This window comes from Chaetodon trifascialis, chromosome 14 (genome assembly GCF_039877785.1).
Source record: "Chaetodon trifascialis isolate fChaTrf1 chromosome 14, fChaTrf1.hap1, whole genome shotgun sequence".
Classification (NCBI taxonomy): Eukaryota; Metazoa; Chordata; class Actinopteri; order Chaetodontiformes; family Chaetodontidae; genus Chaetodon; species Chaetodon trifascialis.
The window spans coordinates 13,457,473-13,474,868 of NC_092069.1; the positions used below are offsets into that span (position 1 = coordinate 13,457,473).

Consider the following 17,396-nt stretch of genomic DNA (forward strand, 5'->3'; position numbering starts at 1 on the left):
TAGGTTAAAAGAAACAGCTTCAGTGAGAGATCCTCCTGAAACAGCAAAATAAAGAATCAAATGAATGAAACAGCGTTACTCACCAGGCAAGGGATGGAGAAAGGTTCACCTCTAACAACCAGGGTTTGAGGTTGGAGTCGATGAGCACATCAAAACCATAAAGCTCTACAGAGGGAAGCACAAAATGAATCAAAAGGTCTGCACCACAGACTGGGACGTAAACAGAGAGACGCTGAGTTCGAAACCTCGGAGATCTGCTGACTGAAAATGAAGGATGAAGGGTATCAAAGTCAGAGTTTTATCATAGCCCCATTATGTGGCACTTGGCAACATGGCCTCTGCCTTTCTGCTACTGATTACACGCATGTTATGTACCCAATCATTCAAGAGAGAAACATTCACCAAAGCCTGCTACTGAGGGATTGGCCCAATTACATTAACCGAGTGCATACACATTTCATCTGTCATGAAGTTGCTTACGTAAGACGGTAGATCAAAAACGCGCTGTGGCTGTGAATATTTTCATACATACAGGCAATAATTTTCTCATGACAGGGAAGGTTAAGCAGTCTACATATTGTCACTACATATTAAGAAGAAGGACAACACACTAATGGGTACCAGAAAAAGCTTCACCCCCATCATAGAGTTAGTATCTTGTCCAACTGGGTCAATAAAATCTGAACTCCAGAAGCACAAAGCTGGAAGTGTGACAGCGTGTCCCCAGAGGAAGAAACAGAAAGCCTTAAGCTATATTATTGTATATACTTGAGTCCAGTAATAGCTAAGCACTGAGTGACACTATGAAAGGGTTTCACAAAGTTCCCTGTGTAAAAACACATCCATTCTATCCCAAAGCTCCCTCATTTCACTGACTGATATACAGCTCACTGCGACAGAGTTGGCCTGTGTGCCCGATGAAAGCCCCCACACTGCTCTGGGGAGTGTCACTCTAAAAGCCAACGACCCGCTGGCCCCAGCGGCAGCGTGCAGGGAAACCACAGTATTTTACAGGGATAGGGCAGAGCCCAGCTATAGAGCCAGAAGAAAAAATCCTTCTAATGGCACTTCAAAAGAAAAGACTGTGTTGAGAATAGGCCAGGGGGGGTTTGGGGGTTTCAAAGCTGCCATAACCAGCACTGTTTGTTCAGGCATCTCAGGTCAGTGCCAAAGTTAAGCATACAAAAGCCAGCGTGACAGCGAGCAATGCCTGGATAGTGCACTTGGTTGAATAATGGCAGGCTGAGCAAGTCTAGTTTAACAGGATGAGCTAAATTTATTAGGCTGTGCGTTACGTCTTGTAGTTAAACAAATATCCACCCTGACATGACAAAGATCTCTGTTAGATCAAAACTTTGGTCTCATAAAATTAATCTGTTGGGAGCTATCGGTACAGAGTGTGGGTCTTTTGTCTAACTCTGGCATATGCGCTATAATGCTGGTCTGGAATAATAACTGGCAGAGCTACTTGAAAACTGCAGATCATCATACAGTTCAGTTCAAATTGGATGCTTAGGCAAACCTCTGTGAGTAAGTAGTGTACCCATTACACACAGCAAGATCAGTTTACTCATCATGAGGAGTACTACTCAGGCCATGACAGTTGATTATGTCATCAGCGTTATCTTAGATTTGAGACTACAAGTATATACCAGATAGCCAATTTTCCAAAATGAGAGCATGGAGTTTGACAGATATGGGCATTTACCAGACAGGGAGACACTAACAAGAGGTGCTATTGAATTGCATTAAAGAAAATGTACGATCCAGGGTTTTTCCAGGCCGCTTCTGCTTTGACTGCAATCTGTGCTCCAACTTTATGGAAGTGTGAATACAAAATCGCTGGAGAATGCTTATAAGATTTCACTGTTCAATGTTTTTTTTCCCCTCTATGTATGGTTTCATTATCTGTATGAACACAAGCTGGGGAAAATGCATACTGGATTTTGTCCACTGGGCTGTAATACATCGGTCAGGAGCTCGAAATATGCTAGCATCATGATGTCCAAATTGGTGTGACTGCAAACTGTATTTTCACGGTGGAACCGAACAAAGTCTGCCATACATCCCTGAGCCAAGACCTGCAACTGAAGCTGCCTCTGCCATCTTTAACTTCTTTAACTTCTGAGGATGGACTGGACCCCCACTGCTGAGCAGCTCCCGCTTAAGCAGAGCACTAGGATTTTATTTTCCACTTGCAGGCTTATCCCATTCTATCCACTTATGTGTAAAAACGCACACGCAGATCGAGCCTGAAAGAGGGATGGAGAGAGTGCGTGTGTCATAAAACATGATGCATTAGTCTTGGGGAAGCGAGCGCTGGAATAAATGCGGCTGAGCCTGCAGTGCTTCTCCAGTGGCACCACAACAACAGGGGAAAATGGGGAGGTGTTACACCACCTCACCAGCCGCCCCCCCGACAAACAGACTCCATGTGCCGCGCATTTTCCCCCAATTAGGAGCAGACGCCGCTCCTGCCCCATGAGCCTGCCGAGCCGCTCGCTGCTAGACACGTTTGTTCTATGGCTCGGCTGCTGCTGGGGGAGCGCGGTTAAATGTGCCCGCAGAGAGCCCACAACAAGCATCACAGACAAGGAGAGGAGAGGCAGCGAACATCCACATCACACCCATTAAAGAGGGAGGGAGAGAAAAAATGTGACAGAGAAAAGGGATGATGAAGAGCTTTTTTTTTTATTACTGGATGGGCGCTGCTGGAAACTTCACCACAAGAGACAAACGCCCAAAAACAATGATCTCCCCACCCTGACCATGCAGCCTGCTGGACCACAACAACAACAGCAACATAAAGTATTTTCTTTATGTGTGTTTTCTCCATAGGCGAGGACAATTGAATTACTCTTGCATCACTCTGGGATGAATTATTGCTGCTGAGCTGTTTCACTGCTGTTGCAGGGAGCAGCTTGGAGCCACAATCATGAAAAGACTCTGAGGACAACAAATTAAAGTTACACTTAACACTCTGTAGCCTTATTATGATAGCAGGGCCCAATCCATTAATCACTCTTAAAAAGATTTGGAATTAAACAGCAGCCACACTGTCATCATAGGCATACCAGCACTGTGCTGCAGTGAAGTGTGGGAGTATCTGACAAATGTAAAACAGGGAGAGTGGTTCACAGACGGGGGATCCAACCACACAGCACTTAATGAGGGACGCTCAGTGGAACACAGGACCAGTAAGTGGAATGTTTTGCGTGTAATAAAATAGGCCTTTGGCTTGGCTAATCAGATCTTAGTCAAAACATCTCGTAATCAGCATCCCTCAGCAAAAAAGCCTGTCCATTAATCACATGGCAGTGGTAAGGAGCTGCATGGGTGGCATTTTCTCCCCACAGACACACACACACACTTCTTACCAATGTAAAAACAAAAAAAAAAAATCAGTTGTTTTTATTTCTTCCCACATGAGACATTATGGAGCTATAAAAAGATTTTGTTACAGTATGCCCATTTAGATACGGATGTGCAATTGGACCAAAGGGAAGAAATCTCATTTGAAAACAATAAACATTGTATTAAAGCCATTAATAGACATTAAAATGGCAGGGAACAATTTGCAGTAAATTAAGATTATAATGTGCTTTATGATCTCGCATGGCTCCCTTCCAGACAAGCCAGAGACCATATAAAAACTCTAAACAATGGCTGCTTTTATCAGCACATTCACTGCCCTAACATGCATGTACTCTCCGCCTGCATTCTGACGCTCTACCTGTTTACTATTACAGGCAGCTGCTGAGGCTCAGGGTGAACGCCGCCCGGGTGTACTGTAGGTTGCAGGAGGAGTGGGAGCGTAGTAAGGATCAGAGCAAGGAAAGGAGAGAGGGAGCTGAAGCTGACTACGGCTGACTGAACATGACTCTCTGACAGTTTGGGTGGGTTTTATTGAAGAGACAAGAAAAGATGAACTCCCTACGCAGACCTCTGTGTTTATAAAGCTCATGCTTTTCGCTGGTTCATGCATGTCTCTGTATTCACACGACCCATACATACTCACACATGCACAGGGGAGTTTGAATGCAACACGGTCACACTGTGCGAGACGGATGAACAGAGAGAGGACGAGGGTGGTCCTCTGCAACCGTCAGTGTCTCTGTTTGGAAACTTAATCCTGTAGAGAGACTATGAATGCTGTAATTAACTTGCTTGGGGCCATCTGAAGACAACAAAATTACACTTAATTCAATAGTAAACTGATACGGCTGAAGTAGGGTAATGTGCATGTTCACAGCAGACCACAGTGTATTATGTATCTTAGTAAAAGGTGTAGAACCTAATTGCTTTTGTACTACACAAAGACACTGCTGCAGTATCCATGTCTGCACAGGTCTCTGTAGGCTTACTGTATGTAATAGAAGATTTCAGCATTGTTCACCCGATATGGATGTGAACTCCCTCAAGCACTCTTTAAGAGAAAAGTCATTATTTTGTTGCTGTTTCACTTCAAAATTAAAAAAAAACCCAGTGTACTTTGGCTCTACATTCTTAGATTTACTCTGTATGCTTACTGTCTGATACTGAAGAAATATCAGATGATTCTGATTCAGAGTTATCTTTACAGATGCTGAGGAATGTAAATGCAAATATGGCTCAGTGCAGGATGTAAATTTACATGGTATCAGCGAATGTTCTATGAAGGTTTTTGTGAATGGGACATAGGGTTGCGTATTAAATATTCCAGGCTTGGTTGAATGAGAGGTTGAATGAGAATAAGAGCAAACATCAGGTTGTTTACTCGTGTGTATGAGAGTCGGTGTGAGGCTTGGTAAGCTATATTTCCCTGTAAATACCTGCATGGTCACCATTCACACCCTTGGAATGTGGTTTTTCAACCTAGCAGCGATGCTCAGGGTACAGATAGCATCTTCATGCAGGCGACTGTCTTATGGTGTGAGTCCATGCTGCTACGCACCCAATACAGCCCAAACAACCACCAATCAGGGGGGCTGTTATGTCTACAGAAGCCTGTCACAACTGCAAAGCCCTTTATTTTTCTGACATCCAAGAGGTGAAAGAGAGTGTGAGCAGGAGAGGGAGAATTCTAAACAAACAGAAACAGCGAGAGAAGAGGAAAAAGAGAGCGAAAAAGAGACAGTGGTGCTGAGGGAGGCTTGGCTGATGTGCTCGCCTTCAAACCCCAAATCTCAGAGAGACTGCCAGACAGAGAGAGAGAGCGCAGACAATTAGTGCCAACACTAACATGGGTAATGGCTCCAAAATGGAGTTCACACGAGCCTGCTGCTAGGCAGGAGCAGCCAAGAAAACAGTCAGCCTAAATCAGGCAGACCTGAATGGCAACAGAGAGGAGGAAGCAAATTCCTGCTTCAGTCAACAGGCCCTCCACAACCCGGCAGCCGGTCAGAGGGCAGCAACGGGCAGGAAGGCTCCACACTGAGGACCGACTGTCTGCAGCCTCAGCTCGGCTCAGTGGAGAAACAGTATCGAGGAACTGCCAGACAATGAATGTGAAACTGAAAGGAAATGTGAGGGGTGTGGTCGTTTGTGTGTGACCCAGCATGTGTGAGTGTGTCTGCAGCGCACCGGGAGCGATTCTCAGGCATGTTGTTGTCCTGGACAGCTTGTTTTACTATGGATGCCCTTCACCATCAAACAGAATGGATTTAGATTAACTTGGGCGCAGTGAACACCTGTTTGGAACATTCCACAGGTAAACACGTTCATTGGTAACAGGTGACTGCATCATGATTGGGTATGAAAGATTGTTCACAAGTGAGGATGGAGCGAGGTTCACCACTTTGTGAACACATGATTGTACAGAGGATGATAGCACATGGGCTCAGGAACACTTTGTAAAAGTGTCAGTACACAGTTCATTTGCAAATGATTGCGTTCTGTTTTTATTTAGATTTATCTGTTTGGGTTTACTTACTGTCTGGTCAAAAACATTTCAAGAAGAATGTGAAATGATTACCGAAGCAGTTTGTCTTGTGGGGAACAAACATCTTGCAGGCAGTGCCTATCTGTAGTTCAGCACTCAGCACAGCTTTGATGATGAGGTCCTCCACCTGTCTCATCAGCACTGGAATAGACATTAAGAGAGGATTGTTCTTGTTCTTTGTTACAATCTAAAGGAAAAACTTGAGCAGGGGTTCAGATTGGCGACCACAGACTGGGTTGATTTTACTCAACATTACCTTTGCATGGACAGTAAAACAAAAGGGAAAAGATGAAAAGGAAGCGAAAGGAAACAAAACAAAGGTTTGACTCACATGTGGTGTCCTTCCCCTCCTGCTTCAAATACCTCAACACTGCACTCATACTCCACTTGTTCCCATAATCCTCAACTTCAGGGTCATCGCAGCTGAAAAGGAAGAAACGCACTTCAAACGCCGATGTTACAATAAACGGATGAGTCAATCCAGCGTCCCATAGCAGCTCCACGATGGATGCATGCTCATCACTGATGGACGTTACCTGACATAATCGCTGCTCTTTTTGTTCACGCTGTAGTTCGTGAGATGCATGAATGTGTTCTTAATGTTCTTTGAAGTCCGGTCATACTTGACTGTGGCAAACCTGCACACAGATGGTGTTTATTTGCACAATAAAAACCCAAACTTGTCATCCACCAGCTTCACTATACGTCCGTCATAACGACCACATTCACGCAGCTGACACTTGACTGAATGATAGGGGTACTTGGGAGAGAGATTAGTTTCTGGCAACGTTTGAGAGGAGTGGATGCCACATGTGCAATAATGAGAATTCCTTGGCATGCACAGCGTACCTGAATACCAACACAACCCAAAGGAATGTCAAAAGATAAAAGTGGGATTCAGAATTTGGCCGTGATTTACTGCTCACAGTTGATTATCAAGCCAGCAAACAAGAGGGCGGTGGCACTCCGTTTCCAGCACGCACCTCTATCAGAGCGAGCAGAAGAGCCAGTCAGTCCATAAATCATCTCCCTCCCCTGATCTACCTGTGCCTGATAATAGCCTCTCCTTGGATTAATAAATTATTCCCACTCTAAATACCAACATCCAATAAATATAGTGCAATTACAAGAAGACACAATCAGCACCATCTGATGCGCACATCCAACAACTGGAACAATAGAGCTTTGTTTCAAAGTCAGCACACAAAACACACACTACACAGCAGCTGGTCTGAAAAGTTAAGGCTGCCCTCTTCTGGCCATCAGCGGACGTGCCTCAGGCAGCATCTGCACCGGACCACTATTACAGGACTAAGGACAGAGAGCTTAATTACTCACAGCAAACAATGCAAGATTATTACTATTAAAACTCTTCACATTCAGGGTTTTTAAGAAGTGTGTTCTCCCAGTGATGCCACAAACAACCCACACACAGCTCACCTCGCCAGGCCCTCCTCATACACATAGATGAGGAGGGGATCGTATGAGGTTACCAGCACGTACAACCGCACATCAAACTTGAACTCTGCGAACAAGAACAAAAAAAAAGGGTGATTCACACAGATGATTCAGACAGGCAAAGCATTAATTTGTGCCTGCGGCCATTATGTGGCAAAGACCAACTCACCATCTATCAGTAAGGGGTTGTTAATATAGCGAGACACTAAGATGTTTTCATCCATTGAAATCTGATTTGGCTGCGGAAGACACACAGAAACAAAGACAATGTAATTAGCACAATGAGGAAGATGAAGGCAGTTCAAAGTAAGACAACAAGGGGGAATATCATTAATTGAGCAGGTAGCATAATTAATAGTGTTGATTATTTACTGTGGTGATGAAGTTTGAAGGCGTTTTCAGCTGGACATCTCTCAGCAGCACAGAATGAATAGTGTTTCTATTGCAAAGGCACCATTTTTTGTGTGTTTCCCAGCACTCCAGCATACATTTATTCATATACAACAGCAATTAATACTGAATTCCAAGTAGATGATGCGACACTGCTGTTAACCATTAACATCAAAGAATCATCAGAGCGAGAAAAGTTGAAGACTGCAATGACACTGGCCATAGCAGGTCAGCATTAAATAACAGCCTATAAAAACACAATCTGGTGGTGGGAGATGGGTCATTTATGAGGTTGAAATGTGTTGCAGGTGGCGAAGTTGAGAGGAGATGTGATGGGGGAGGGGAGCAGGGGGTAACCTCAGCGCTGGCTACAGTTCAGAGGAAACCTGAAGCAAAAAAAATGGACGTATTTCTTTCTTCTCTCCAAATATCGCTCTGACATTCTTTCCACTGTTTCATAAAAATGCCTGAGAAGAAGAAGAATCGTGCATATGTTTTCCAAGAGTGAGAACCTTGTTGAGCTCCTCCAAAAGCCAGGGCCTTGGGAGAGTGTGATTTACTCCACACTTAATGTCTGAAACGCTGGTTGATACTCATTTCAAAGACAGCTGTATCTGTACACCCCTCCCCAGGCTGACTGTTTCACACGGTATTTTTTAAGTCAGTCTGTTTACAGTTAACTCCCACTCCATTAATGTGAATGTGTGTTAAAACATGAATCAGAAGGAACTTTTCACACACGGGAAAAAAAAGCCTGATAAGCTGTTTCCCTCTGCTTCCAGCCTGTGCTAACCTAAGATAACCGTCCGCTGGCCGTAGCTTTAAAGTTACTCTGCAGACATGTGAGCGGTGTCATTCTTCTCTATTATTTCCCAAAATGTCAAACTATTCCTTTAACACAAAGCTTTGCTCATACAGAGCTCGCATGCAAAACAGTGACAGAATAGAGAGGTCTCACTAAACACTGTAAAGAACAAAAAGCACATAAAACACATGGATTTTGTCCCTGTCAATACAAACACATTCACTCCAGCCTCAAACACCGGTTTACTTTGGGTCTTTTTTAGTCTGGAAGAGGTAACAGAGCAGTGGTTCCCAACCTGAGCAGCTGATTTAAGGGATAAGAAAGAAACTAAAAAAATATTTCTCATACATAAAATTATGCATGAGCATTCTTGACCTTGGAAGTAGTGTTAGGTTTAACAAGAAAACAGCAAATATCTGAGAGAACAGTTCGTCTCACAAAGTCCACTACGGAGCTTTCAACTCCAAAAATATTGCCTGTGTGCAATTATATTTACTATTGATCATTTAAGCCGATTTTCAAACAAAAAGGCCAAACATCCTCTGGATCCCGTTTGTGAGGGTTTGCTGCATTTCCCTGTTTTACATCAGTGTACAGAACATCTTTCAGGTTTCAGACTGTTGGTTGCACTCAAAGAAAGGCATCTCGGCCTCTAATAATCCTCCAAATCAAACAATCAGAGATGGAAAAAAAAATCTCTTTGAGATGCTCACAGCCTGTGTCCACACTGAGGACACAACCTGTGATGAGATGTCACAAGATTCAATTCACAGAGTCACAAGGCAAAAAGGATGGAAACCACAACTCAAGTGGGCAAAATCACTCACATTGCTGACCAAGTAGATGCCTCGTCCTCTGGAAGATGCTACTGGTTTTATAATCCACGGGCCCTTGTCCTTGGCAAAACAATCTGAGACAGAGACGGGAAAGAAAAAGTATGATGTGTATGTTTAGAATGATGGTGAGTTTATCATAAAGAAAAGCCTTCTTTGAGAGGTGAGAGGTGTCTTACTGCAGAATTCCTGGTACTCAGAGGGAAGCACAAAAGTCTGAGGAACGATATGGAAGTTTTTGAAGCCATGAGTCTGCTGCATTCGCTGGATGTTTTTATACAGGCGGTCTTTGCGCGTCAATTCATATGACCTGGAGAGGAGCAGAGCCAGTTTAAAAAACTCCAGCGCTCCGCTCTACAGCTTCGACGCTGACAGAACAAAAATAAATGCACACATAACAGCGATAGATCGCCCTCTGCCTGACAGCGTGATTCCTTTCATGTTTCAGAGAGGCACCGGTCCAAACTGAATACTTTGCAGTGGAGGCCAACAAACACACAGCCTGAACTGGCGGGCTTAGAACGACTCAGTGGTGATATTTATAACACAGAAAACAGTGGCAATACACTCATACATTTAAGCACTCTGTCATACCTGGGAAAGTGGTTGACCTTCTGGAAGTCTTGAAGGCTGCGTAGTACATAAGGCTTGAGGTGAGATCCTGTCCACATGAGGTTAAAGTCATTACTGTTGGGGTGAACCTGAAAAACACACAGAATGATTGAGTTCAGCTGACAGGCCGGATCACATCATTTAGATTCAGTACACATAGAGCAAATGATCTTTGCAAAGGGGCCGCTTAAAAAAAAAAGCGTAAAACCAAGGACAGCCGTCACTGTTCATACTCAATACGCTCTGCAGAGTTTCCAGTCACCAAAAGCAGTATTATATTCTGATGTCCATCACATATGACAGCTCGGTTAAATTAAATCTAAGAAGCAGATCAGACACTCCACCACTAACCTGGAGAAATGCAGCCGGCTCTTTAGAAATCATCTCAAAGGGAGGGCCAACTCGCAGATTTTCATCACCCCCGTATTATTCTATCTGTTTTGTTTTATTCCAACAATTCGTTAGGAGGCAGAGTTCACATGGCCACTCGGTGTCTATGGGAGAGCCAGATGTTTGCAATAAAGGCTTATTAAAGTTTGGCTCTGTCACAGCTGTGGTAGACACTCGTCTGCCTTTGATGATGGGTTAGCGGGAGTCAAGAAGCATTGAAATGAAATAAAAAGGGAATTAATTGTAACTGCTTGGAAAGAGCTATAATGGGGATTGTGTGCCCTTGTGAAACAGGATTAATGCTCTTGAGGTCATTTCGGGGTTTTTTTTTCCACGGATGCATTCCCGGGTTTTGACATCGGCATTGTCAGTCAAGGGAAATAAAACAGCCCCACTATCCCTCATCCTACACAGCACAGAGGTACATAAACAGCTTGTGCAGCTACGAAACAATGCGTTTTTACAAGATTCAGGCCAATCTTTCTAAATTTGCACGATTTAGTGGAGAACATTACCTCATGGAATCCATGATTGGTGAGTATTCCTCGCACCAGGCGGCTCTCTGTGCGCACAATCTTGAAGGCCATACGATATCGCTCTAAGCAAATAAAACAATAAAACATTCTTAGTTTCCAAATTACTGAAGGCTCAAAATGTTAATTCTATTATCATTACTTCATGTAATCATTTTATAGCTTCGACAGATTGTGGTGTACCTCCAGTAGAGCAGATACTGCCATCTTTTGTAACAGCAGCTTCGGGGAAAAACAAAAGAACTGGGATGGTCTTGCTAAGGCCACTCCAGGCGATGCATGGATGGTCTCTAGTGGACAAATAATTAGATGATACAAAGTTAGAGGCAGATTTTCCAAATGTTCTCAAATGCTGGGACCCACAGAAACACACATTTCACACAGAGCAAAACCTCCCAGTGGCAAAGTCACAGAGATGCACTCCAGAGCGCAAATCTCCCGCATGATTTTATGTGGGCAGTTAACCTAACGCTGAGGGAATGTATCCTGACATGATATTTGTTTGAGTCGGGCTGACAGAGACAGAACCACACACAGTTTCAGGAGGCACTGGGCAGTAACAAACCCATGTACTGTACTAACAAACACCCTTGTAAAACTGCAGACGATCTGATAGTACCAGACACAGGCTGCTTATCAGGGGCTGAAAATAAGATAAGGTAGCGTGAAGATGGAGAAGAGCTCAATCAGGCATGGACGATCCTGATAAGGGGGAGAGGCATGTAAACAATTGCTTAAGCATACAGGTATGTCGGACAAAACGGAGCATATCTTCTCCACCGTTCTGGCTTTGTTGCACGCTCTTGAAAAAGGTAATGTGGTAATATTTATCTGTTGTTTATTTTGAACATAAAACGCCATCAGGACTACTGAGATACTGTGCACATAAAAAAGCTGGCTTCAAAAACGCCTCTGTGCTGCAAATATGATGCTGAGTCTTGTGTGCAGCGTTGCCTTCATTTCCATACATGCTTGTAAATGTGGAGCACACGTACATAAATGTGTCTGTCTTCATGCATGCTATGTGCTCCCTGTATTTGCCTGCAATGCTATCCTTTGCTGTCCTTTGCACTGTGTACTGTTGTCTGTCTCAAACTTTTGCACCACATTAATGTAAACTAATATCAACTGCCCCTCATAAATACAGTGACAACAACAGCACTGGCCACCTGGAGGTTAAACCCTAATACTAAGCAATCCAAACTAATTCAGGAGTTGGAAATTAGGCTAAAAGCAGGTGGCACAGAGGTTCTCAGTAAGGTATGACTAAGTATAGCTTAAGAGGGAATTAGTTGGCAGAGACAAGATAATATAGACCAACTGTTGCAGCTATGATGTACAGCTAGATGCCCTCCTCTCTCATTCAGTTAAACTTTCATCAATTATGCAAAACGAAAGCTAGCTGAAGGCTTCATTTTGTCTAAATCTATCTCGGCATAAATTATTTAGCGGGGCTCAGGACATCTTCTGTAATCCTGCATAGACTGCATTACGTATTCAACAAGCTACAGCAAGTCACAAAGGCGAAGACTTTGGTACAGTCAAAAGAAATGAACAATGCTTTTGGTTAGCATGGTGTCACATTACCACTGCATTTAGAGGGAAATCTCCAGGAGGATCAGTGGGCTAAGAGCCTAAGTGACATTAAAGGAGACCTGTCTAATTCAGAGAGCCACGTCTACAAGCTGCACGGACTGAGAGCACCTTGAGGTGTTTCTCCTTCTCCAATCAAGGATCTAAGGACAGACTGTCCCATATGCTGTGCAGGTTGTAAAGCCCCTTGAACCAAATACTTGATTTGTGATATTGGGATAATCAAAACTGACTTGGCTTGACCACAGGCTACATAAACATGACAGCAGAAAACGAACATTTATATTTTATTGTTTACCTAAGATTCTACAGTGGAATGAGTTTTCTGAACAACTGCAAACTTGTAGCACTCGTAATGACACTTACTCTTGCTCGTCTTCTGAGGAGGATTCAGAGTCCTCCTTATCCCTGATCACAGCTGGCATCTTCACAGTAAGAGGAGACGAGCTGCCGGGTGAAATCTTCCTGGGATCAAGTGTCTAGGTCGGACCATGGCACCTACAAACACGACGTGAAGTCACAGCTTAGTTCAAGTCAAATCCACGCTAGTCCATTCGTGCAAAATATTAGATTAATAACCACGTTACTGAGGCTCGATAACAAAGAGTGTACCATTCGTACAGCCCTGAAACAATGCTTCACATTTAGCACAGTTAGCCAAAAACAGCTACTTGTAGCTACATTTGTCATGGTAGTGCAATTAACGCTATATTTCCATTAATGTTATATAGTAGACAAGACGTTACGATTAAACCCTGACAGGCAGTCAAACAAGCGTTAGCTAAACAGGAACTAGGTTGTTGTTATGCTACTTTAGGAATGGGAGGGTAACCAGGTAAAGTCTACTTAGTCTGAGACCAGGTACACGTTTTTACAATGCCATACTAATAAACAGCGACGTCAACTTGCCTTTATGTCTGAGAGCCTGCTAGCTGTTAGCTTAGCTGCATTCACCAGGGCCAGTTGATCACGGCGGTTAATCTTCCTGGTAACTACAACAACTGAGTAGCAACAGAGCAGGACGCATGCGCACTCGCGGATAATATTTATTCGTCCACCTGACCAAGTTTTGTACCGCGTCCATCCAATGGCCACGAGCCGCGCGGAGGATGTCACAGTATAAAACTGTCAAACGAAACACGAACCCGTGTTCTCAGCTTGAAATGATTGTCGTTTCCAGATAGCACATAGTCATATCGTAATCTGGAAAGTTTACAGTAAATTAAACCAGGGTATAAAAGTAATAAATGAACGTACCAGTTTAATGCATGACTCACAAAACTTCATACTGCTTTATTTGTGTGTTTTGTGTGTAGTTATCGAAGTAAAATTACAATTACAAGCACAATCAAATACATTTTTACTGATATACATATTATATAACTAAAAGCATTGGTTCTAAACTGAAACTCTTAAAATGTTGCAAACGGCCAGTCAAAGTTACAGAATGGAGTGATAACTTATAAGTCGCTGTACGGATTTGACAAAATAAACGAAAATACAGTCCATTTCCTCTGAAACAGATTGAACGACAAGCCACAACAGATGTACTCTTTGTTTGTACTCAGCCTAGCTTGCGGACTAAAGGTGACCGATTTCCTTGATTTTCATAGGTTAGCAAATAAAGTAGGCGGAACCCGAAGGCTCGTATGGGCCAATCATATGAATGGTACGACTGGATGGAGCCATTTCTGAAGCTCTATTATTGGTCAACCCTACAGTCCAAGATTGACAACCTTACCATGGAGAATATATCACCATACTCGTTTGGCTTGAGTCCCACTGTATTGTTTCGTGTCTAGTCTTCTCTCTTTTTCTCTCAGGGACATGTTGATAGTGTAGTTTGAAAGACGCCGTCAGGTAAATGTGCGCTCGACTCATGCTGTTTTTATCAGAATAGGGTAGAATAAAATGCATTTTATCAACCAGGTGCCAGCAGCGTTAGCCTGTTAGTCATTACGGAATATAACTCACTTGCTAGCTGGCAGACAGACAGACAGACAGACAGACAGACAGCTTCCCTGCCGTGTGTTCGTTGGTTCATTCTGTGTGTATCAGAGACAGTCAGCTGTACTGGCGCTGGCCCTCAGTTTGAACTAGGGTCTCCTGCATCAGACGGACTGGCTTCTCTCTGACAGGTGCGTGTCACACAGGAAAGATGAGCCGCTTTCTGAACGTCCTGCGGAGCTGGCTGCTGATGGTGTCCGTCATCGCGATGGGAAACACCGTGCAGAGTTTCAGAGATCACAGCTTTTTGTCAGAGAAGCTCTACACGGGCACACCTGAGTTTGGTGAGCAAACTAGGCAGGGTTAACCGATTTGTTGTCAACTGCTGCATTCATGAGCAACTGTTTTGGTATGCGGTTTGAGTACATTTTTAAGAGAAAAATTCCGATTTCAGTTTCTGAAATGTGAATATTTTCTGGTTTCTTTACTCCTCTGTGACAGTAAACTGAATATCTTTGAGTTGTGGACAAAAAAAGACATTTTAGGACGTCTTCTTGTCCTTTGGGAAACACTGATCGACAACAACTAATGGATTATTTGAGAAAATAATCATCAGATAATGAAAATAATGGTTAGTGGCAGCCATGAAACTAGGTTTGACTGACACAACTTCATGTGTGCAGCAGCTTGAAAATCATATTTCAATAACAGTTCATATTCAGTCATCTTGAGACCACATCAACCTTCTCTGATTCTTTTAATAACACAGAATATACAGATGTTACATCGTGGCATTTTCTTTCGTCCCATGTCCTCAGTGAACGGTCTCCAAGCTCGAACATTTGGTATCTGGACGTTGCTGTCGTCGATCATTCGCTGCGCCTGTGCCATTGATATCCAGAACAGAACGTAAGAGAGCTTTCCACTTGCTGCACCTTGTTTCTGTCTGCAGTCTTCATATGTCCTCACCGTGTGTCCTACTGGCTCCCGCAGGCTGTATCACATCACCTTATGGACGTTTGTGTTGGCGCTGGGCCACTTTCTGTCTGAAGCTTTCATCTACAAAACTGCACCTCTGACAATCGGGGTCATGGCACCTCTCATTGTGGCAAGTGAGTGGAGACTGAGGGGAAATCTGTTTACCTTGTCAAAGTATCACATTACAGGTTTAAAAGGTTTTAAACCATCTTTGAAAACCTGTGATAGCATCTCTGTGTGTTTTTCTAGGTTTCTCTATTATCGGGATGCTGATTGGATTCCAGTGTTTTCCAGAATCACAAGAGGAAGTCGGGGCACGACAGAAGAAGCGAAACTGAATCCTGGTGGTTTGATTTCCCTCCAGTCCATTGAACCCGCCTCCACAGTGACCAGCGTGTGTGCTGGTCCTAGCAGACACTGGTGGACTGGTCCCAGTGTGCTTGTTGCCTTGAAGAACATGAGATGTGGATTTAAAATAAGTTCCCATTGTAACACTTCCTGTAGACCACAGACATCTCTGTGTGGCTGTATTTGTTGATTTTAAACTGATATTTTACGTGAAACATGTCATAAATAACGTTTTCGCTGAGTGAAATGATGACAGAAATAATCCAGCAAAGATTTCATTTGGGATGTTGATCGTTTTATTTCACCACTATACTTTTTATTTTTTTAAAGGTCATAATATACCAAAGAACTCAGATGACTATTCAGTATAAAACTATGCTCTTCATTACAAAGTTTCACAATCAAGAATATCAGAAATTATTACCCTTTGAATTCATGCACAACTTTCTGTCCTATCAAACCTTTTAAAAATGGCATTTTTGATGTTTTCCTCTTAAGTAATAAGCAAAAATGTGTTTTTATAAACTTGAAATGAACAGTAAGTTGTGAGCCACGTGTTTGCTGAGGTGCAACTGTGTTTTTTTTTTTTTGTTTTTTACAGTATTTTTGAGATATTGAATCTGCTGCTCAGATCTCATATCTGGGTTGAAGTGAGACCTTTTTAGCATTATTTTTTGCTAATTGTGGCTCTTTATCTTTAGTTTAGGATTTATTCAAATGCAGAAAACATCAGCTCACTGCTCTATCAGGTTTTAAAGGTGCAAATTAATCCTCATGCTCTCCTTTTTATATCCAGAGATCCATACAGTGAAACTGCTGATAGGAGACAAAGCAAAGTAATATATTGATTTACTTCATTCACTTTCATATTAATTTAGTGTAATAGGAAACACTATACCATGAATGCTAACTAGAAAAATGTTGACTACAATAAAAATGAATTCATAGAATACAAAATGGAGAAAAAAAGACATAGGAGTGTAAAATGTGTTCACAGCACTGTAAAATGTCCAACAAATGCCACTGAAAGAATGATGAGCACCTCTCAAAATTATGAAATCCTGAAATCGAATAATCACCAGCCAGCCACAACATGTCGAGTAAAACCCAACACTGGTCACACAGCGTGAGCTTCAAGTTAAGAGTACGATGCATAAAAACTTTCTTGTGCAAAACGTTAACTGCAGTATCAGTATCATCCTTCCATCGTGTTTTGTGCTGCTCTCACATGTTGATCTAAATATGTCGCGTTACAGTAAAACAAGGACAAAACTGACCTTCCACAGTGTATTCAGATGCACAGCATCAATCGTATTTACAATCAGCAGGTTTCCATGTGAGCCTGAAAGGCAGGCGGAGATGATAAAGCCCTGCTGAGGAAGGAAAACGCGTTCAACGTGCTCTTTCCGAAAACAGGACACTCCAAATGAATACCTTCAGCAATGTAAAGACAGTTCAGTTACACACAACATTGGCCAAATATTAGGAACGACTGACAGTTTAAATATTGCTGAATAGATGCACAGAACACCACATTAACACGAATCAGAGGGGGACGCTAAAAGCTTCAGTTAAAAGTTCATTTCAGT

General features: G+C 42.8%; 2 protein-coding genes across 5 annotated transcripts in view; one reads left to right on the plus strand and one right to left on the minus strand.

The window, feature by feature from the left end:
* The window catches only part of ttll5 (tubulin tyrosine ligase-like family, member 5), a 43,882-nt gene extending 30,304 nt beyond the window's left edge, over positions 1–13,578 (minus strand). For 2 of the 3 annotated variants that reach the window (XM_070979073.1, XM_070979074.1), the window contains exons 1-12: positions 12,901–13,034; positions 11,125–11,231; positions 10,924–11,006; positions 10,001–10,107; positions 9,586–9,716; positions 9,401–9,483; positions 7,548–7,617; positions 7,361–7,445; positions 6,457–6,558; positions 6,252–6,343; positions 5,954–6,061; positions 84–165 (exon numbers count right to left, since the gene is read on the minus strand). In XM_070979073.1, the coding sequence (XP_070835174.1) occupies positions 84–165; positions 5,954–6,061; positions 6,252–6,343; positions 6,457–6,558; positions 7,361–7,445; positions 7,548–7,617; positions 9,401–9,483; positions 9,586–9,716; positions 10,001–10,107; positions 10,924–11,006; positions 11,125–11,231; positions 12,901–12,959 (1,109 nt within the window). In that variant the 5' untranslated portion in view covers positions 12,960–13,034. Of the gene's footprint in view, positions 1–83; positions 166–5,953; positions 6,062–6,251; positions 6,344–6,456; positions 6,559–7,360; positions 7,446–7,547; positions 7,618–9,400; positions 9,484–9,585; positions 9,717–10,000; positions 10,108–10,923; positions 11,007–11,124; positions 11,232–12,900; positions 13,035–13,443 lie in introns of those variants that run through there. The other variant, XM_070979075.1, reaches the window with a different exon arrangement.
* A 667-nt stretch (positions 13,579–14,245) lies between these two features.
* Positions 14,246–16,767, plus strand: erg28 (ergosterol biosynthesis 28 homolog). 2 transcript variants are annotated; one of them, XM_070979748.1, is made up of 5 exons: positions 14,246–14,394; positions 14,688–14,825; positions 15,300–15,390; positions 15,475–15,593; positions 15,709–16,767. In XM_070979748.1, exons 2-5 carry the CDS (start codon positions 14,693–14,695, stop codon positions 15,795–15,797), a joined length of 432 nt encoding a protein of 143 aa, XP_070835849.1. In that variant the 5' UTR covers positions 14,246–14,394; positions 14,688–14,692; the 3' UTR covers positions 15,798–16,767. The 2 variants fall into 2 exon arrangements, with proteins under 2 accessions (XP_070835849.1, XP_070835850.1); XM_070979749.1 differs by having other exon boundaries at positions 14,279–14,394; positions 14,673–14,825; positions 15,709–16,027.
* Positions 16,768–17,396: the final 629 nt, after the last annotated feature.

Coding starts and splice junctions, on each gene's coding strand:
- erg28 (XM_070979748.1), top strand. CDS start 14,693: ATGAGCCGCTTTCTGAACGTCCTGCGGAGCTGGCTGCTGATGGTGTCC. Junction 14,826..15,299: donor CACGGGCACACCTGAGTTTG/GTGAGCAAACTA, acceptor CCATGTCCTCAG/TGAACGGTCTCCAAGCTCGA. Junction 15,594..15,708: donor GGCACCTCTCATTGTGGCAA/GTGAGTGGAGAC, acceptor GTGTTTTTCTAG/GTTTCTCTATTATCGGGATG.